We start from the raw sequence: 14,808 nt of genomic DNA on the forward strand, positions 1-14,808 counted from the left end.
AGTTTTTGAAAATACTAAATTGTTAGTTTTAAAAGGTCTATGAGGTCTGGTGTTCCTTGACATTTATTGCAGAACATCAGCATGCTGACTCTGACCTGAGTGGAATGGGACCTTAATAAGTGTCACTGGTAACGCCTGCGTTTAAATGGCTGCTGTGGAAAAGGTCCATTTGTAGATAAAGTTCATTTTTTGCCAAATATCAAGAGATATGTAAGTCAAAGTGTACAAAAATAGGTCAGTTCTTTATATATCTATAAACCCTTTGACTAAACTGATTAATAATAAAGCTTACTTTTTTGTTATTATTTCTGATCATCAGGATGCCATTATGTATGCACGGTGGGAATTTATAATGAGAAGTGTGCTTTCTGATTAAATTAGACAAAATTAGGCAGGGTGAGCGAATAACGCTATCAGAATAAGAGGGCAAGGTAGAAAATTATTTAGAAAAATCTGCATATTATTATTGTTTTTATTATTATTTATTCGTGATACACTACGGCACGACATTATTTATTCCATCAGCCGGAACCTTTTTTATCCCAACGTCGCGCTCCCGTCGAACAACGTTAAGACTTTCCACTTCCGGCGGTTGTTTGTGTGGCGGGGTGCAGATGAGACGATGAGCTCTGCGGCTGCTTCAAACACTTAAATGGCAGCTTTAACACGCGTGGACACACTTTGTGGATCAACAAGAGTCCTCTAGAGTGTCCCACGGGATCGTCTTCACCGTCTTGTCACCGTACTATGTTCAAAAAGATGACTGAATTTGGTCCAGATTCCGGGGGGCGAGTTAAGGTAACACAGCGGTCTGTAAAACGTAAACAAACAAAAAGAAAATGTGAATGAAACGATCCGAGAAGGATCCATGTGAGTCACCTGCTGCCTCTCTGTGTCTGTGACCTGCAGGGAGTCACCATCGTGAAGCCGATCGTGTTTGGGAACGTTGCCCGATACTTTGGGAAGAAGAGAGAGGAGGATGGACACACGCATCAGTGGTCCGTGTACGTGAAGCCGTACAGGAACGAGGTGAGACCTCATCATCATAATAATAATAACACATTTATTTCATTTTATTTCCTTTCTGTCACCTTACAATAAATGAGAGTAGACAGCAAATCAGAAATACTTTAATAATCCCAGGGGGAAATTATTTTTTGTTGCAATACTCCAGTATACAAACAAACAAAAACAACATATGTAAACGAGTAACCATCTATTAAGAACAATATATATAAACCAAAAGAACCATAAAAGTAGATCAAATTAGAAGAATACAACATTAAAAACAGGTTAAAATAGGACAGTGCACTTGAATCAGATGGAAAAGGCGATTTTAAACAAGTGCAGACTTGAATTGATGTTCCTTATGATAGGGGGGATGTCTGCAGCTGCTTTAAATGTTTGACTACTTTATACTTTCAGATGTTAATTGCACACCATTGTTCTTCCAGGATATGTCCGCTTATGTGAAGAAAATCCAGTTTAAGCTCCATGAGAGCTACGGAAACCCACTGAGAGGTGAGTACACCCGGCGCCTGGCTCTCAAGACAATCCAACCCCTCTCTACCTTTTTAAAAAAGACCCAGCTTCAGAGAGTACCCTCTCTCCTAGCACTACCAACAACTGGACATAATAAATCTACTCCTTTTTAAGAACTTAAGAATTTGGGGGCGGCAGTAGCTCAGTCCATAGGGACTTGGCTTGGGAACTGGAGGGTGGCCGGCTCAAGTCCAGCATGGACCAAAAATATGGAAGATGGACTCACCCTCTGGACACCTTAGGTGCCCTTGAGCAAGGCACCGAACCCCCGCAACTGCTCGCAGGGCGCTCCTGAGGGGGGCTGCCCATCACTCCACCATTTCTCTCCACATTGCATGTCTATGAGCCCTTGTACTACATGTGTGTGTTCTGGGTTTTAAAAAAAATGCATGTAAATAAAACAGTGAAAAAATTTCCCCGTTGAGGGATTAATTAAGTAAGTCTCTGTAAGTTGCTTTGGATAAAAGTGTCAGCTTAAATGACTAAAATGTAAATGTAATTACACCTCAACAAAAGCATTCAGGCAGGTGTTTTAACTCGTGACCCTTCATCAGTCTAACTCACTGTTTGTCTTCCTTCCAGTGGTGACTAAGCCTCCGTATGAGATTACAGAGACGGGCTGGGGGGAGTTTGAGATCATCATCAAGATCTTCTTCATTGACCCCAATGAGAGATCTGTAAGAGCCTGATAATGCATGATAATAATCGTTATTAAGCAGGTTTGAATTTTGAACTTTCCTGTATGAGTGCTTATGTTGATTTGCCTGTGCTTGGTTTCTTAGGTGACTCTGTATCACCTGTTGAAGTTATTCCAGTCAGACTCCAGTGCCATGCCTAAGAAGACAGTTGTCTCTGAATTCTACGATGAAATGGTAAGCCAGTTTTCATGACCACGTTTACTGTACTGCATCATTTTATGGGCCTTCACTATGAAAAATGATAGTTGAACGTTCATTTTCAAACTGACTCTCGACCACATGGCATTAGTATTTTTGTGCAATGGGTGAAATTGGATATTTACTGAGATGCACCGGACTCGTGTCATTTTCAGATCTTCCAGGATCCCACAGCCATGATGCAACAGCTACTGACAACGTCAAGACAACTCACCCTGGGAGCATACAAGCATGAGACAGAGTGTATGTACACACACTGTATACACACACACACTTGTGTTTTTATAGTTATTTAAAAACACGTGTATTTGTGAATACACACTAGCTTTCTTAAACCCAGTTCTGACTGGAACTTCAGTGCCCCTCATAAAGGAAAATTTAGTTTGTGCCTCTGTGCAGAAAAGCAGCATTTATGTAGTTTGAGATAAGCACGATGCTAATGCATGTATGTATGTGTGTGTCTCTGCAGTCGGTGAGCTGGAGCAGAGGACAAAGGAGAAAATGGAAGCAGCAAAGAAGAGAACCAGCCAGGAGATCACAGAGCTGAAAGACAAACTAAAAGCCAGCAGAGAGAACATCAACCACCTGAAGGCAGAGATCAGGAAACTGGAGGAGGACGGAGACCACAAGGAGCACTGAGACATGGACAGACAACACACACACACACACACGGATATGATCTTTCAGCAGGACTCTGGCATTTTTTGTTCCTGACCAGATAACCGATTAAAGTTATTGTTGTGACATATTTTTGTGATTTACATTTTGTTTTTTGTTTGTCAATATCGCATAGCTCAGAGAAAAACTGTGGAGAAAAAAAATGTAAATCCGAACTTTGAGAGTGTTACTAGCTGAAGAAAATGTTGTATTCATGCCTTTCTGATGAGATATTCACACAGTTTGGTGTGAATATCTCCTGCTGTGTTTTTTTTTTTTACTGATCTTATGCTTTTCTATATAAAGTAAACATGCTCACTGTATCACTTGTATACGTTTCTTCTGTTTGTGACTGTGTGCGTTTGATGAGGGTTGATTCATAAAACATGAATACAGGTTTACTGCAACCAGTAGCAGCAGTGTGTGGGTCAAAGTCTGGAAATTAACATCATGAATCGGCCACAATAATGACATATGTTGACACATTGTGATGTCAGTCAAATCAGGTGTTTAATATGCCATGATCTGTACAGAGCATAATGGGTTAAACCCTGATCTAAGTGAGCAGAGCTTAACCTGCTTCTCAATCCTGATCCCTGGCTTTATTTTGTAGGGTTTCTCCCTGACAGTCCATGTGTGCATACACTGGATCATTTTCCAGCTTTCTTTGTGCAAAAACTACCAAACCATGACCATCAACTTCAGCTCAAGCAAACAGGACAGCGTTTTTGTGCGATTAAAAAAAAAAAGAACAAATCCTCTAAAAGTTTTTATATCGATGATAAAACTTTTCATCAAAGTCGAGCTGTGAATTTTCAAATTTCCGAGAGTTCCTGAAAGCATCTGGCAGGAAGTCGAAGCAACTTTTTCTGTCCGGACTTCCTCAGAGTTTAACATGCGTGTAACTCCGTGTCCTCTGGTTGTTCTGTATTAAACAAATATGGTCCAGTACAAAGAGCTGAAATGGAGGCAGTGCTGCGCAGGTCTGCGTATTTGTTGCCGCTGTGCAGATGTAAATTCAGCAAACACACATGGCGTCTGAATGTAGTTTGTCTGCTCGGATTAAAATCCCTCCAGGTGTCCCCGATCAGGGACAGAAATGCAAGGTAAGTCTGCAAGAAAACAAGTGATCAAAGTAGAAATGAGTCAACAGTGAGTTTTTCCTCTTTGACCAGTGCTGGTGGACACATGTCAACATGTTGACACCAGCACTTTAGCAGTGAATGACAGTGGGTATGAATTATTGAAAAACAAACAAACATGGGTATTTTTAATGGAAATCCTGATTAATTTGGGCATCAGTATAAGCATCATCCATTTCCAGCTGGGTGAAACAAGAATTGTGATTATTCCTATTACAAGTATAGATGGGACAAAATTACATAAATAAACTAGCAATTAAATAATAAATATGTTAACAAATGAAATAAAAGTCTAAATATCCTTACCTAAATTAATTAATAAGAATCAAAATAACTTTATTGGCCAGGTCTGTGTAAAAGACAAGAGACTTGACATAAACCAACTTTTTAAAAAAAACTTTGTTATAAATAACTATATGCTGTATGTTAACTATATGTGTTAAGCACTGGTATTAGTATTATTACTGGCAATTTTCATTACCATTACGTATTTGTACTAGTGGGAATAAAAAGCAATATTTATTTTAAATTTTATAAGTATTTTTTTTATTTATTTTATTTATAAAAAAATAACTGATTTTACTCCACTACATTTATTTTATTATTTTATTATTTTATTATTTTATTATTTTATTTTTAGCCCGCAGTCACAGGGAGAGTTTCTGGCGCGGTCACGTGGTCTGAGGGTTTTTGCACCGACGTCACAGCCCGAGCTGAAGCTGCTGCTGCTGCTGCTGGTGCTGGTGCAGACTAATGCTGCTCACCGCGCTTACTGCAAACAAACTGCACGTCCCGCCGCCTCAAACACATCTCTGCTGCAGCACTCTTTAAGTTTTCCACTCTCCGGCTGTGTGAAAGCTGCGTTATATCAGCGTGTAAAGTGTGTTTGGGCATGCTCGGGGGAAGCGTATAGCTCTTAATAATGTTACCCGGCTCGCATTAACACAGTGTATGGCTGACGCTAATGCAACAAATATGTCTCCTCGCTAAGAAAACAACCGGTGGTGTTTCTGTTGCCTTCAAGTTTTCAGGTAAGTTTGCTTTAAAATAGTAACAACTGCTGTGTTGTGTTGTGCAACGACTCTTGTGATACTCGGCCTTATTGTACTCTGGCATTTTTATGCAATCACTACTATTTCCCCCCATAGGACACCTTTGACTGGGGTAGTTTCCTGCTGAAATATGAGCTTTGTATTCACTGGATTGTTTTTGCCACAACTAGTTAATACCAACTACTGCTTGTGTTTGTCAAGATTAGTGTTGTTGTCTTTCCTGTCTGTGCCATATATTTCAAACAGGAAATAGCTGAAGATGTCTAAAGATATTTGGAGACTGGTTTCGCTCACTCTTTGGGACTTTGAACTGTTTTCATGAAGGGGAAATTGATTTACCTCCACAGATAGCGTGCACATCCTGTGTTCTCCTTCAAAGAACTTGGAGACAGTCCTGTCTGATAACTCCATAGAAAGATTTATTTATTTGAGCTCGACAACAGAGGGAGAGGGGAACTCCTGGATTTCAGGTTGTGTTCTGTCGTTGCTTACATGTCCACATCAGGCATGCTTACATCTTTGTTTGGTTGTCGTCCACAAAGCTCCATTGTTGTCCCAGTGTCTGCGTGTAGTGTGCGGCTCAAAGTCCATTCATGAGTGCTGAGTGCATCATCAGCACACCGTAGCTTTTAATGTATCGGCGTTTGACCCAAAGAGGGCAAGTGCACTGTGGTGCATCACTGCATTGATAATATCATGCCACTAAAGGAACCCAACTTACCAGTCTCTTTAATCAATACAGGACTGAAGGCCACCCTAAAGTGCAATTTCTTATGAAGTGTATGCACGAAGTAATAATTCATGAGTAGAATAGTAGTTAGTAAGGGTGTGTACTGTAGATAATGGCAGGATAAGGAAGGGCTGTGTTTAGGCTTTCTAGCTTTGGGGTATGTAGGCGCCAACGTCAGTTCTTGTGCCCAGTAAATGTAGGTGTTACCTGAAATGTCATATTGGGGAAATAAAATTTAGTTTTCCCCTGGATCAGCTCAACTAAAAGCACCTGTACTTCAACACAGAGTTTAATATTACACCACCATGTGTGAGGTGGATGTTGACCAAGAAGGAAGTTGCACAGTAGCAGTGTGAGTTTAGAAAGTGTAAACATAAGTACAGTCTGGATTCATTTTGCATTGATAGTTGTATGTATGTAGCATTTCTTAACATGGAATACCTTCTTTATTTTCATACCGTGCGTGAATCACCGCACCATTTACTTTCCAATAAGTGTTACGCAAGAGAAAAACCTCTGTCTCTGTTGTTTACTTTCATTTGTCACACTCGTCGGGCGACTTGTGTCACAATCTTTCCTGCCAAGATTGTAAAAGATGCGATGAATGTCAACCGCGACACAGTATTAGGAAGTCTCGCTAGGTTTGCTTTGAAACGAGGGCGAGACGCTGTGGGAGCACTAAAATGTCACCCCCTGATAGCAGAGTCATTTGAATACAGTGAAGCTGCTACCGTCTTTCTGTGCCATATTCAAACTATTATAACTGTCAGGTTTATCATCATTTATTATCAATGATGGTTGGTGCACCTTCAAAGCAAAACGACGGGACTCTCAGTTGCAACAGGAGAGCAGTCTGAGTGCCAAACTACTGAAGCACTTTGTAGCAATGCTGTACAGGTTAAAAGTGTGTGTGTTTGTGTTTGCGTGTGCTAGGTGTGGTGGTGCGCCCATGGAGAAGCCATCACCTTCAGGCAAAGCAGCGCTGGAGGAGAATAAATGCCTGGTTGAGGTAAGCAGCCTCCGTACCGACTTAAAACTAGTATGTAATGAGCTGGTTACACAGCCAGACATTTTGACACGTCATAACAGGAAACTAGTGGTCGATTAATGATTGCTGCATTCCACTGAAGGGAGGTCCTCTATTGTGACTGCTGTCATTGATAGCAGGATGATTTACTGTCACCATCACTGAAACTGAGCTGGCATAAGTTCACCTGTGTTTTTCCACCTTTGACAATGCAAAATGTCTGCTGTGCAACCAGTACAGACAGGTACAGGTTAATGACTTATTTGAGAGAACCATCTTTTTAATGAAATAGCAGTTTCTAAACTGTCTTTGGAAAAGGCGTTCCTGCTGTTCTTAGCTGTCCAAATGTACTCTTGAATTTGCTATCAAAAGCTGGAAACGTTATCATGAGTCATAGCAGGAAGAGCCCAAACAAATAACCTTAACGATGGCTCAATTCCACCCAAGTGCCCCAGTAAAGCTTTTCCAGTGAACAGGCATTCAAGTAGCACTTACTGATAATCTCGGTGGAATGCAGTTATCAGTTTTATTGGTCACACCTGTGCTTTTCCTACCATGACATGCCAAAACGTTTTTTTTACTCTCACTGCTGTTGAGTTTCTTGACTTATGATAGGGACACTCCTCCGATTTTTTCCACATCAAACTCTGGTTACATATCTTTGGAGCGCTACTGAGAGGGAGCTGCACAATAAATTGTCTCAAGCAAGAAGACTACAAGTTTGAAAATGGAAAAAAAAAGCAGGGGGTTTGGAGTTGGAAAGAAGTGAGCCTGCCAGAGCTGTAGTAGACGTACTAGCATAAAATAATAAAGAAGCAAAAAACAATTACAAATTTATCTTTCACCTCCAGCATTTTACTAGCTACAGCTAAAATGTGAGGTAACAAAATGACGTCTTAATGGTCATTGGTTGACGTGGTTAATGGTGCTTGGAGAATGCTAATCGACTCCATCATGTGTGTGTTTTTGCACCCGTACTCCAGGATGCTGAAGAGCTGAGAGGTGCCGTGGGTGGAGAGGTGGATCCTCAGTCCCCGAGGAAGTGCAGCTCCTCTCGCTCATCCCGCAAGAGCTTCCGCCTGGACTACCGTCTGGAGGTACAGGCCTCACTTCCCCATCATCCTCCTGTCCTCTAAAACTTCCTCCTCTACATGAAACACACACCACCTCTCCCGCCTTCACCTTAACTCATCTCAAACCTCATTTCCATAAACTACTTTCCGCTCTACCTAGTGCTCTCTTCCCACTGTGTTGTGTTTAACCTGACGAACCCTTCCTTAATGGCTAAAAAGTAATCGTTTTTATTACAGGAGGAAGTGACAAAGTCCTGTAAGGACAAACATGGCCGCTGGACCAACCCCTGGCCCACATGGCGGTTCCCTTCCTACACCACCCTGCTCAGGTTCCTGTTGTTGGATAAAAACAACAGCAGTGTACCCTCCAGTAAAGAGGTGGGTGGTTATTAGATTTCACAGTTTGCTATTAACTACAACTTTTGGCTTTGTTCCACTCAGGCCTTATCTGGCTTCACTAAATTATAAGTGTCAGATATGTAATCTAAAATCAGTGATGGATGATATTTTAATTTAACAGTGGTTGATCAAGGACAGCTCCCCCTAAACTCACCCTCGTAGAACACAGAGTACAGCAAGCAGAGCACAACAAGCTCTCATTGTTTGTATAAAAGTCATGGATCAAATAAGATTTTACTTGTATCATCTTCACAGTAGTCAGAGAGTTCATATAGAGTATTTTTCTCAGCTCTGTCAGTAGGAACATTGCCCTTTGTCGACTCTCACAACCCACACAGTATCTATAGCTACCAGTGGAAACCTTGCTGAGCTCAGTGAGAGCTTAACAGGCTTCAAAGGCTGCTTTCACACAGCGATAGAGAAATGTTTAACCCCTTAATTGCACATTGTGGTTTTTTTTTGTCCCTGAAAACCTGTAAGAACATGTACGTTCCAGACTGTAGCTTTGTAAACTATGTGCATAGAAGAACTGCTTAGCTCAGGAGTTGGTGCACTTCTCAAAACAAAAGCAGAATCTCGTGTCAGCTGTCTGTCCTTGTGATATTGCCGGCAACAAAAACATTTAACTTCTGTGTGCATCACTGTAACATCTGCAGAGAGAAGAAAACAATGACTGTTATTATGGTTAGATGGGATAATGGGTAATTTTTCAAAAGTGTGATCAGGCGAAGTCATGAGACAGAACCATTTTATTCCTCATAATGTGGTTCTGTTCTTCTTTTCTCCCTTTCTTCCAAGCATACTCATCCTCTGTAACCCCTCGTCTCCCACAATAGGCTCTGGACAGTGAGCTCCCAGTGATTGAACCGTACTTTGTCCAGAACCCAGACCTCTCTGACTCTGGCCCAGGCCTGAGAGTCACCTGGCTGGGTCATGCCACAGTTCTGGTTGAAATGGACGGGCTGAATATTCTGACAGACCCAATTTTCAGCCAAAGAGCCTCGCCTTTCCAGTTCATGGGGCACAAAAGATACCGAGGCCCCCCCTGCACTGTGAACCAGGTTTAGTATTTCTTTGTTTCTGATAAACACATTCATCACCGGCCTTGTTTCTTTGGCTGCTTCCTTCATATTTCTGTTTCATGTTTTAACAGCTGCCCAGGATCGATGCGGTCGTTATCAGTCATTCTCATTATGACCATCTGGATGCTGGATCTGTGGCCAGCCTTAATGCACGCTTTGGAGGGGAGCTACGCTGGTATGCGTGATGGATCTATAGTCGACAATGAGGCCTAATTATATTCTAGTTCATGTATTCAGCACACAAGAAAAAAATAATAATAATCACACAACCTGTTCCTTTTATGTTAAGTAAGTTCAAATGTGTGGTTCACAGGTTCGTGCCCCTGGGTTTGATGGACTGGCTGGTGAAGATGGGCTGTGAGAATGTGATGGAGCTGGACTGGTGGGAGGAGAACTGTGTCCCGGGTCATGATGACGTCACATTTGTCTGCACACCCGCTCAGCACTGGAGCAAGCGCACCGCACTAGATGATAACAAGGTAATAATTCATTACAATTGTCAGCAGTTTGCTGATTAGATTTGACTTTTTACTGGTGTGATTGAGTCATTTGAGTCAGTACATAACTATGTTTTCTTTTAGTCTTTATGGGGCAGCTGGTCTATTCTGGGTCCAGAACATCGATTCTTCTTTGCTGGAGATACCGGCTACTGCTCTTCCTTCCAGGAGATAGGACGACGTTTCGGACCATTTGACCTTGCAGCAATCCCCATCGGAGCTTACCTGCCCAGGTTCTGTACAACATGCATGCAGACAATGACAACACACGGATAGAAGCATACGCAGACGTACACATTTAAATATTGTACAAATCAAATTCCTATCTTGTTATATATTATACTGTATGTAATTCTAACATGTTAGAATGTTCTTTGGTTTTCCAGGGATGTAATGCAGGGACAGCATGTAGACCCAGAAGAGGCTGTTCAAATTCACCAAGACATTCAGGCCAAACAGTCCGTGGCTATTCACTGGGGAACCTTTGCTCTCGCCTATGAGGTAGGGGTACACGATTACTTACTTAGGCTAGCTGTTTTCCACATTTTACAGTCTTTATACATAGTTAACTGCATCATCTGCTCACTCCAGCTGGGCTGTTGATAGGTCAATACATCACTTAACATGAACATGACTAAGCTTCTATAGAAATGCTCACTCAACACATTTTACTGTGTAGACTACATGGATAGATGTAAGACTACTCCTTTAAAAACACAGAAGCATACACTAGTATTGTGCATATCTATGTGACATTGTGCTATGATGAGTCTGCTTTGTTTCTGTACAAATGCATTTAAAACATCTTATAATTCATACACTTAACATACACTCAGCTATAACCAGTGCAGTTTAATACAACATGTCCTGCAATTAATCCTCGCATCATAAGGGCTCTAATGCTCAGCTTTAGAGGTTTTGATTGGAATCGCTTGAGGCTGCAATTTGTGGTTTTGACAGGTGTTTCTAATATTTTGTCCACCACATTTTTATCCGAGAGGCCGGGCTAAATAAGAAACACCTCTCTGACACCTCACAGACTGCAGCCTCAAATGACCATAAAGATGAATCACCGCCTCTCAAACTGAACATTATAACCTTCATGAAGGTAGGATTTATTACACTGTTGTATTAGACTGCATTAGTTATAGCTAAGCGGATGTTAAAGGTACTCCTGATACACTAGGAGGAATCATAACACATATTTATAGGATTGTACAAGTGTACCTAATGAAATGACCGGTCAGGGAGAGGCTACAGAGGTAAAAATGTGCTCCAGCACTATTATGGCCTGTTAACATAGCATAACAAAGGTGTCATTGTTTGTTAAGCTGCATGACTATTTCTGCAGCTAACACAGTTTCATGAAATCTCTGGCTTGCTGCCACACTTGGAAAGTTGGAGACAACCTGACAAAAAATGTGCAGCACTGAGCTAAAATGATCCTTCCTGAACCTCCAGTATGATGATCCTAAAGAAAAGTCTTTAATGCTCACTTGTTTCTATGATCCCTCCTCCTCCATCAGTACTACATGGACCCGCCGGTTCGTCTCAGAGAGGCCATGGAACAGAAAGGACTGAAACCAGAATCTTTCTTCACTCTGCATCACGGGGAGTCTCGCCTTATAGCTTCACAGGAAGGAGACGTCTTCGACTGATCCTCTGGAGCGATCTGTGGGCTGACTTGTGTCTGTAACAAAGTGAAGAACATAGCTCGTCATACATAGATGGATTTCAGTCTGAAACGCATATGCAGCTTATCCCAGCTGAAAATAGGAAATTAAAAATGTTTCGCAGTACTGTTTACATACTGAATGTTTGTCACGGCGGGATATACTACCTACAGCAGCTCCGCTATAAAAAAAAAAAAATCTGATTAGGTATGTGTAGTTCTTTAAAAGAAAAATCCCCTCATGGCTCATGAGGAACCAGGTATTTGATTTCAACACAGATGTTAAATGTCAGTCTTTACAAGTACAGTACACTTAAGTCAAATACTATTTAGATAACCCACGATTTCTATCAGTGTAACACTCAGAAAAATATTAGTTAGCAGAAAAAATACACTAGTACCAGATTCACATAAGTCACATTTAGACTTTTCTGCGGCTAAATATTGTCTATAAAGTGATCATTTGAATTTTAAGTCCATATTGATGTCAAAAGCGTTTTTGTAGTCTCCACGCAGCTTTAGAAACCATTCAGCTGAGGAGAAAAGATTTCTGGCAGATGCAGTGTTTTCTAAGCTTACTCCTCCAGTCTGGATCAACCACTGAAAAGAAACCTGCACGCTTCAGTTGGAGTAAACCTTCTCGTCAAGAGGCAAAAATGTGACCAGAATTCGTTTTCAGATCCACATCACTATAGTGACCAGTACTCTTGATATTAATGTAGGCAATGTTTGTGTGTCAGTAATCACAAACCTTGAAAGCTTGACTGCAGACAGCGCGATAAAGCTTCATGTTGACACATAGCTGGACATCCTGTGAGCTGTAATAGAAGAATTAGAAAGTTATTCAGAGTAGTGATTTGCAAGGATTGGTGCTAGGAAAAGTTTTTTTTTCTGAATGTACTCTGGCCAAACAAAAACTACATGAAACAGAAACATTACAAGGAATCTATTTTTGTTTGATATTAATTCCAAACCACTGTATGCCAATAGAAACTGTAGCTGAAGAGCTGTGAGATGCAGTCAGAAGTTGAGCTGGGTTCAGCTTCGTGCTCTGCAAATACTGCGCTTTGTTCCTGCTTCAGGCGTCTTTGATGCTCTGAAACCACAGGACGAGAACGCTTATCGGTTTGATCATTCACATTTTCACTTCTCAGAACTGCTTCGGAGAGAAGCAGTAGAATCGTTTTTCGTACTCAACTGTTGAAGTGATTTTATTTTTTATGCCAGACCTTTAAAGCCAGAATGTACGAACAGTTGACAGCACAATGTTGTGTTTATTTAGTAGCCTGGTTTTAACTACAAGGCCAAACACTGCTAACTGTTTACACTTGATTCATGTCGCTGAGTTACCCATTAAATATCACTTGCATTTGAAATGTGTTTGTTTCTTCTTGTCAACAGCAATCTAGAGTTGGATATCCAAACACGAGAAAATAAATGTGCTTGTTTTTATGTACTTAGAGTTCTAATGGAAAATAAGAAATGAATAAAAAACTACTTTAACCTTTAAATATACTTTTAATATTCTAACCTTCTAAATCTAAGAAGTACAAATACTGCAAGTTGTTTACTATCTTTAACCCGTTGCACTCTTCAGTACCTCTTTATTTAACATCAAAGTTACTTTAAAGTAAGAATACTAACGAGGCCACTGTGTGCAGAATTTATTTTAATGTTGGCGCCCCCAAGTGGTAGAATAAAAACTGGTAGACATGATTATGAATGATTTCAGGTTAAATATTTTATTAATTTATTACTTATAAATAAAGGGAATAATGTCAAAAGATAAACTTTTTTTTGCAAAATAACTGATTACAAAAAATGAAAACTCAAACATTTTAGGGAGATGTGATGTGTGTGATCAGTTTTGGATTCTGCAGCCAAAAATTAAACAGCTGTCAGACCTAACTTAGCAAAAAGTGTCCCCCAGTGTTGTTGTTAATGGCAGCCAATATAGTGAATTTTGAGCTCAAACAACAATTTTTTATTTTTTTTTTAAACGGTAATCCATTTGTTGTAATATTGGATTTACCAGTTTTTCTATAGGATCCCCATTTTCTTAAAAATACTGTACTTAACAGATATGTGCTTGCTTTCACTAAACAAAAGTAACAGTCTGTGCAATGATCTTTTTTCTCTCGCCAAACCATGGGGATACCAAATGCCAACTTTTCATGTGTTCCTTTGGTCCATGTCCGTAAACTCTCCACACACTGCTTGCACACTTTGTGAGGGGCCCATGGCTTGTCTTGATCAGAGTTTTACTTTAAAATATGCAAAATATGCCTGTTTGACAAATGCACTGATGTTTGCTTTCCTCTGACTTGGAATGGAAACTATCACAAATATAGCAAAAGGAGTCAGGGTTGTTTAGGCATTCATGACGAGAAGTAGCAGGAGCAGACATGATCTGGAACAAAGGAAATATATACCTATGGAAATAAAACACTAAGATGGAATAGTCACAAGCTTTGAAAACTACAAAAACAGCATAAAACCAAATAGAACTTACAACGGTATGCCCATGCTTGCCACGTACCTGTAGATGAGTCCAATTGTAATCAGCTGGCAAGTCTTACTTCAGCTAATCAGTGGAATTTTGCTTATCTGGAGGGTAAAAACTTGACGTGCTAGAAAAAAAATCTGACTGCAATTTTGGAATCAGCATGCCAATTTTAGTTTTAATCAGCATCAAGATCTAACTCAACAGAACATTTTTTTTTAATTGTTCCCCAGTGTAATCATCCAAATGAACCTGAAGTAATCTGGTGGTTATGGGGCATTCATGAAACAAACTTTTCCACTCACACATGATCACTGAATGTGATGAATAAACAAACAAAAGAAAGAGAAATGAGAACGTTGGAAAAATAAGAATAAAACCTGCTCTGTTTGCACAGCTCCAGAAAATCCAGCTGGTTCTCCAAATCTTCCACACTCTTTCTCCACGGCTTTACTTTTATTTTAACATTTCTGAAGGAAACTCTTTTAAATACATCCTCTCTTTTCTCCTCCATATTGAGTTTCTTTGTTTTCCCC

General features: G+C 40.4%; 2 protein-coding genes across 3 annotated transcripts; both read left to right on the forward strand.

Annotated features, from left to right (window-relative positions):
• Positions 1-560: 560 nt before the first annotated feature.
• yeats4 (YEATS domain containing 4) lies at positions 561-3,418 on the forward strand. Its single transcript, XM_019264836.2, has 7 exons — positions 561-798; positions 910-1,029; positions 1,455-1,521; positions 2,125-2,219; positions 2,325-2,414; positions 2,594-2,681; positions 2,908-3,418. Exons 1-7 carry the CDS (start codon positions 748-750, stop codon positions 3,075-3,077), a joined length of 681 nt encoding a protein of 226 aa, XP_019120381.1. The 5' UTR covers positions 561-747; the 3' UTR covers positions 3,078-3,418.
• Positions 3,419-3,964: 546 nt separating this feature from the next.
• Positions 3,965-12,940, forward strand: napepld (N-acyl phosphatidylethanolamine phospholipase D). Of its 2 annotated transcripts, none has more exons than XM_019264854.2 (10): positions 3,965-4,201; positions 6,953-7,028; positions 8,030-8,143; positions 8,357-8,497; positions 9,355-9,579; positions 9,672-9,775; positions 9,914-10,079; positions 10,182-10,330; positions 10,484-10,598; positions 11,624-12,940. In XM_019264854.2, the coding sequence occupies exons 1-10, from the start codon at positions 4,059-4,061 to the stop codon at positions 11,753-11,755; spliced, it is 1,365 nt and encodes a 454-aa protein (XP_019120399.2). In that variant the 5' UTR covers positions 3,965-4,058; the 3' UTR covers positions 11,756-12,940. The 2 variants fall into 2 exon arrangements, with proteins under 2 accessions (XP_019120399.2, XP_019120400.1); XM_019264855.2 differs by lacking the exon at positions 3,965-4,201 and adding an exon at positions 4,938-5,268.
• The last annotated feature ends 1,868 nt before the right edge of the window (positions 12,941-14,808 follow it).

The sequence above is a fragment of the Larimichthys crocea genome, chromosome XX (genome assembly GCF_000972845.2).
Source record: "Larimichthys crocea isolate SSNF chromosome XX, L_crocea_2.0, whole genome shotgun sequence".
NCBI classification, from domain to species: Eukaryota; Metazoa; Chordata; class Actinopteri; family Sciaenidae; genus Larimichthys; species Larimichthys crocea.